The sequence below is a fragment of the Hippopotamus amphibius genome, chromosome 9 (genome assembly GCF_030028045.1).
Source record: "Hippopotamus amphibius kiboko isolate mHipAmp2 chromosome 9, mHipAmp2.hap2, whole genome shotgun sequence".
Lineage (NCBI taxonomy): Eukaryota > Metazoa > Chordata > Mammalia > Artiodactyla > Hippopotamidae > Hippopotamus > Hippopotamus amphibius.
The window spans coordinates 18,685,994-18,692,099 of NC_080194.1; the positions used below are offsets into that span (position 1 = coordinate 18,685,994).

Here is a 6,106-nt window from a genome sequence, read left to right on the forward strand (position 1 = left end):
ACTAGAGAAAACTGGAGCTTTTAGGCAGACCAGCAGACATCAAGTTCTGGCACAGCCTAGATTTTTGTTTTTTTCCTTTTGAGGATGGTAAGGGTGGACAGGGAAGGGAGGATTGCCAAATATGTAGCAATCTCTCTGCCTTCTTTATCATACACTGTAAGTAAACTGGCTTAAATCCCAGCCTTTCCTTGCCTTTTGCATTGGCTCCTTTCTGCAGTATGAAAGTTACAAATATAAATTAGAAAATAAGCAAGTATTATACAGGAGGTTATTTATTGGCTGAATAATAAAACTTAGTTAAGGAGTTATGAGAATTAGAATTCCCTCTACTCGAAGTACAAGTTTTCAATAAGCAAACAGAAGCAAACTCCCCAAATGAGAAACAATACACTGCTAACCTAAATCACAGGCATTTGGGGGTGTGTCAAGACATCTACCTACTTCTTTGTAATGGACTGCAGCGCTGATGACACAGACACACAATGAGGGACACAGCAAATTAGCACATCGACAGGAGTGGGTAACCACCACAAAGCTTAGACTTCTTAAACGTGGCCCGTTTAACTTACACACAGCCACAGAGGCACCGCAGACGTCTCCCTGCAAAAGATGATTTGCATATAGTTTCTAGCCAATACTCTTTTTAAAGAACCCAAAAATCAAAACCAAAAAGAAAACTAAAACAAAACCTTGGAGACCGTGGTTAATAAATAAGAGGGAAAAGGAGTAGAAATAGCCAGCTTCCATCCTGAGACAGGCATGCTGAGCAGCACCTCTGACCTCATCTGAAAAACAGGCGACTTTGACAGCTTTCAGAGCCCAAGAGAGCAGGCTGAAGGCAGAAAAGAGCTATGCACATGCTCCCTGGGTATTTTCACATAACCTCCAGGATGGGGACGTTTAGTCAGTCTCTACTGCATAAACTGTGTCCTTTTAGATGTGGCTGAAACAGGTGTCTCTGCAGAGTTTATAAAGCCCTTCTAGGAAAGGCAGGGGGCATGGCTTTAAATTGTTCTTTCCAGGTGACAAATCAATAACAATCACATAAATAGTATACAAATCTAAAACCACTCAACTCTCACTTCTTTCTTTTTAAAGATCACTAGCGATCACTCTGCAAGTGCAAATCTGGTTATAAAAAGTAACAAGTATAAGGGAAAAGTTAGCCGTGTCTCTGGCCCCTCCCTCCCCCACGGGGCTGATTGGATGCCCTCTCCCCGGCAGTTTGCCCTTCCACCTACACTTTAAGATAATCATTTTTCAGCCGACCTAGCCGGGTCCCATGGCTCCTGATGGTGAGGGCCAGCAGCTCGTATTTGTCCCTGAGCCCCACAGAGATGTCGAGCGTTTCCTTCAGCAGGGACCTGGTGTGGACCAGCATCCCCAAGAAGTCCTCGTTGAGCCTGCTCTCTTGCCGGCTGTCCTGTTCCTGGCCCTGCTTGAACTTGCTTTCCAGCTCAGTGAGGGACTTGTCCGAGTTGGAGTAGGCATCCCCGATCTGGTGGGACTCCCGCCGCAGGTACTTGCCATAGCTCTCCTCCCCGTCCAGGTCGTAGGAGATGCTCTTACTTATGCCCTCCAGCACGCGCCCCGCGTCCTCCACCTGGCGGCCCAGCACGGTGAATTCCTCCCGCAGGGTGAGGCTCAGCAGACTGCTGGCCGGGCTCCCCTCCCCCTGGGAGCAGCGCCGGTGGTCACTCACCCTGAAGAGCAGCTGACACTTCTCGGGGTCATCGTTCTCCTCGTAGTCCCCGTCGGGCACAAAGTAGTGGTGCAGAGTCCCATTGGACATCTCTGGATAGAGAGGGCCATCGAAATAGCCCTGACACAGGTGGCACAGAAAACCCATCCAGAGGAATTTCAGGAACACCATCCTGAATATTCAGGATGACCAGGGACCCCTGGAGAATACTGTTCGCCCAGGCGCGAGATAGGGGGTCCCCTTGGGAGTCAGTGCCTCCCTGAGACGGAGTCAGCCTCAGTCCCAGTCGCCTTGATGCACCCTGGCCCCCCCTCCCTAGCTGGCTTCATGTGGCTGCGGCACCAGGTCCTGGGTAGCAGCCCCCGCAGCCAGCAGCCCAGGATGCACCTTCACTCTGAGCTCCTGCGCTCGCTCCGGTGGCTGGAACTCAGCCGGCTCTTTCCTGGCGGGATGCAGGCACGGATGGGGAACCCCTCCTCCAGGGCTCTGGCTGGACGCTGGCTGGCTCCGTTGCCCCACTCTGGCTCTCTGAGTTCCCCCTTGCTCCTTGGGAAATGGAGCCTGTAGCTGGAGAGAAAGGCTCTTGCCCTCTGATACTATTTCGACTCTTGGACTGGGTGGGAATGCGGAGCTTTTCCTTTGGCTAATGATATCCTGAGGATCTCTCTGCTCTCAAATTACAGCTGGTTTCGTCACTTGGAAGCCAGGGAACAAGTTTGGAAAGAAACCTCTCACCAGGTCTCTGCTATTAAAGGTACAGGGTCTCTTTTTGAGGCTTGGAAAGGAGACCCTGGAAAATAGAATTTAGCTTGAAGGAGCAAATGGGAAGAGGATAAATAGAATCCGCATAAAAGAAAGACTGTTTTGCTATTAACGTGTTGGGAGGAAGGGTAATTACCTCAGAGAAATGTGTCCGTTAGATTAGATTCTCTGAGAATGTCTATTTCTATCATTAAAAAGTTTATGGCTTTGAAGGCAAATTTGAAGTGTATTGCAGTTTTATTTGGAAATGGTTAGTTAAATAAAATTTACAATGATACTTTGGAAGAAATGGGAATATAGAAAACGGATTAATGTATGGTTGTTAGTATGTACAGGAACAAAGGCTGATAAATGGAATTTTGCCAGTTTAATAAGTCAATGGACAACTGAGATAATTGTTTAATTTCATGAAAATCCATCCTTGCTAAGCTCCTGTATTGCATCTTTAACCTAACACCTTTATAGCTATTTGCCTCTTTTGGGACACTTTAAAGTTTTTGAAGAATATAGCACTGGTACTGTTATCTCCATTTTCTGGATGGAGAACTCAAGGGGTAGAAGGTTAAACAAAGTGTTTATTATCACAAAGATTGTAGTTGAGCCAGCCAGCACTAAGTAAGTTACTGGGTCTTTTAGTTTAATTTAGAAAAAAAAAGTATTTTTTTCACCAGTCTATCTTAGTTTCTGATTTAGGAATTGCTTAGCAAATTGCCAACCTTCAGACCATCTCATTCGTTCATCAAATGTTCATTGAGCATTTACCATATACCAGCGTCTATTTTAGGTACAAGAAAGAGCAGTGAACAAAGAGAGAAGTCCTTGCCCTCCTGGAGCTTGCATTCAGCGACATGGAAAGAAAATTAATATAAATAAATTAGAGATATATGTTGAATAGCGATAAGGTTGTGGAAGAAAAGACAGGGAAGGAGTGGGAAAACAGAGGCAGTATCCCTATTTCTATGGTTATTTTCTCTTTTTGCCTTGAAATGTAACTGAAACACTCATGTGATTTGCCTGTGCTTATGCTTTTCTTCCTCTCAGGGTCATAAGGCACTGGTGTCATTCAGCTCCACAGTGCCATACTTGCTGCCATCACTTTCAATGACATAAACAACCCTAGCTAGACAATGAGAAGTTCGGTTAAGTACTTGGGTATTTGTCCATGTGGTGCCACTTGCATAGATTTTGAGGAACATGTGGACCGCCTATTTTAATTTTTATCCAGATACTTGACATTGTGAAAGCATAGACCAAATGAGTCTTCTCAGTGTTTATGCTAACTAAAGACTATGACTTATTGTCGTTGTGTTTCAGCAGAAAACTCCAACCTTCTCCAGTTGAGAGACTGGACTCTTGGACTCAAGAGCCATATTGCTTCATTCCTTTTCCTCTGGCACCTTGACAAATGACAACAGATGGGTTCAAATTGGCCGCTCAGCCAGGAAAAGGAGGAGGAATTTACTCTGATTCACTCCACTTCTTGCACAATCCCTTCCCTGACTTACTAACCAATTCAACTAAACAAACTTATTGTAAGCACTTACTACTACTTGCCCCCTACTATGTGCAGGGCATACTATTAAGTTAGCTGCAAATACAGAGGTGTGCAAGAGAAATTCCAGCCTCCAAAGGGGCTGTAATTTTGGTCAGAGTCAGACGTGTATATATGCACACAGTATTTGCTTTTTCCTGCAGTTCCCTCCTTTAAAAGACAAACCCCGTGTCACGAGGCTGGAAAGAGTCATTTTGGTGCAAGTAACTGGAAACCCAATTTAATCAGACTAGAGGCAGAGGGACTTCCTTGACTTACAGAAAGTCTAAGGTTAGATTTTTTTCAACCTAGGCCTATCCAGAATCTAGTTTTCCTCGTAACATTTTTTTGTTCTACTTCCTCAGTTTATATTTATTTTTGGGCAATCTCTTTCATTTGTGGTTCTGAGATGGCTACCAGTGTCTTCTGGGGTTACAGACTTCTTTGTTCATGTCTAGCAGAAATGGCAGGTTAGATTTCCTGGTAGTTCAAATGCAGGTCCTTCAAATCAGCCTCAGTGGCCACAGTTGGCTTGAATTAGAAGATTAATCCATCCTTGAAGCAGGCTGATTGTAGTCAGAGGTTTGGGATGAGCCACTGGGCTTAAGACGATAAGGACCCAGTTCTGCAGCTGAAGGCAAGTTACCATGCAAACTATATGGCTGGAAAACAGGGACCTGCTGAACAAGGGGACAGCAGGAGAATAGATTCTGGGGAAGTAACTGTAAATATTCCCTCTTCCCCATGCTTTTGTCTTCAGTACCCACTTCTGTAAGACACTGGCACCCTATTACAGTGGGGTGCTGGTAAGTGTGTAACAGCCAGCTTGAGGGCAGAAAAGAACCCCCTTTCTAGCGTTTGCTGATTTCCGTGGGGTAAATACTCTCACCATGGCTGATGCCACTGAATGCAGAGTTAGGAAGACATGTGCAAAGACACAGCATTATATAGCATTCCTATCATCTAGATACATTAGACACAGATGACTGCAAAGTATAGTAAAACGTAGTAAAATAATTAAGTGATGAGCTTTATTTATGCATGCCCTTTATTTTTGTATGTTATTTAATTGTAAGTTTAAATAACTTAATTTTTAGTAATGATTGTTGATGTTTAACAACCGACTTGCAAAATTCCTAAACACCTAACGACTGGCTCTCGTGAGGCAGTGCTAGCCAGCTCCAGCCTGCTGCAGCCCTTTGCATTAAACACTTCATTTTGTTCACTTTCTAAAAGCATTTGTTCATACCTTCTTCATATATGCCCAATTCCATCTTGGGTTGGTCTACTAGGGTCCAAGCTAAGGTGGGCTTCTGAGGATTGGTCCAAAATAAATGGAGCCAGAGGAAACACCTAAACACAGACATGCCACAGAGAAGACTTTGAAGAGTAAAATCAAGAAGCGCTATCTGCTGAAAGGGACAGGAGTTTAGGGCTGAAAATTAGAGACAAAGTTGAAGGACAGGAACTGGGTAAATTCAGGAATAAAGGAGGACCTCAGGGGCAGGAGCCAGAGTCATGTAGACGTCATGTAGATGAACACCATTGCCCAGTAACAGCTTCTTGTATGCAATCCTTGCTACTCGATGCCAGCCGGATTGGCTAGCTTAAAACTTGCTTGTCCTTTACCCTTTTCAGTGCACTTTAAAATATTGTTCCTTTGGTCCAGTTAGCACTTCAGAGAAGGAAGCAGGAATCCAGGTTGGCACCCTGAGCCTAAAGACCTGTAAGATTTCTTAAGCTCTATGATTCCCCTTGACAGGTTTTTTGTGATCCTCTGACTGTTTCTGATTATGATAATGGCAAAACTTTTATAGAAAGGGGGCTTGTATGCATTAAGTACAAGAAAGGTTGGGGAGATTAGGTTTCACTATATAGTCTTTTAGACTATATTTGGTTTCTAACCCAAAAGGAGTCTCTGGGAAGTGGAGACTCCCAACATCCCCCCAAAACTGTCAGGCTGAATTCATCCCTGGACCATATCAAAGAAGATAAATGAACAAAGGAAATTAGCCTGGACAAGAATAGGGGTCCTGAGTTAGGAGAAGAGGTGAAAAAAGAAAGGGGGGATGATGAGAAGGACACAGTATTTAGCACTTCGGGGATTATGT

At 44.4% G+C, this 6,106-nt stretch overlaps 1 protein-coding gene across 1 annotated transcript; it reads right to left on the bottom strand.

The window, feature by feature from the left end:
- Positions 1 to 256: 256 nt before the first annotated feature.
- Positions 257 to 2,302, bottom strand: FIBIN (fin bud initiation factor homolog). Its single transcript, XM_057749660.1, has 2 exons — positions 1,242 to 2,302; positions 257 to 600 (listed from the first exon to the last, which is right to left on the bottom strand). Exons 1-2 carry the CDS (start codon positions 1,871 to 1,873, stop codon positions 561 to 563), a joined length of 672 nt encoding a protein of 223 aa, XP_057605643.1. The 5' UTR covers positions 1,874 to 2,302; the 3' UTR covers positions 257 to 560.
- Positions 2,303 to 6,106: the final 3,804 nt, after the last annotated feature.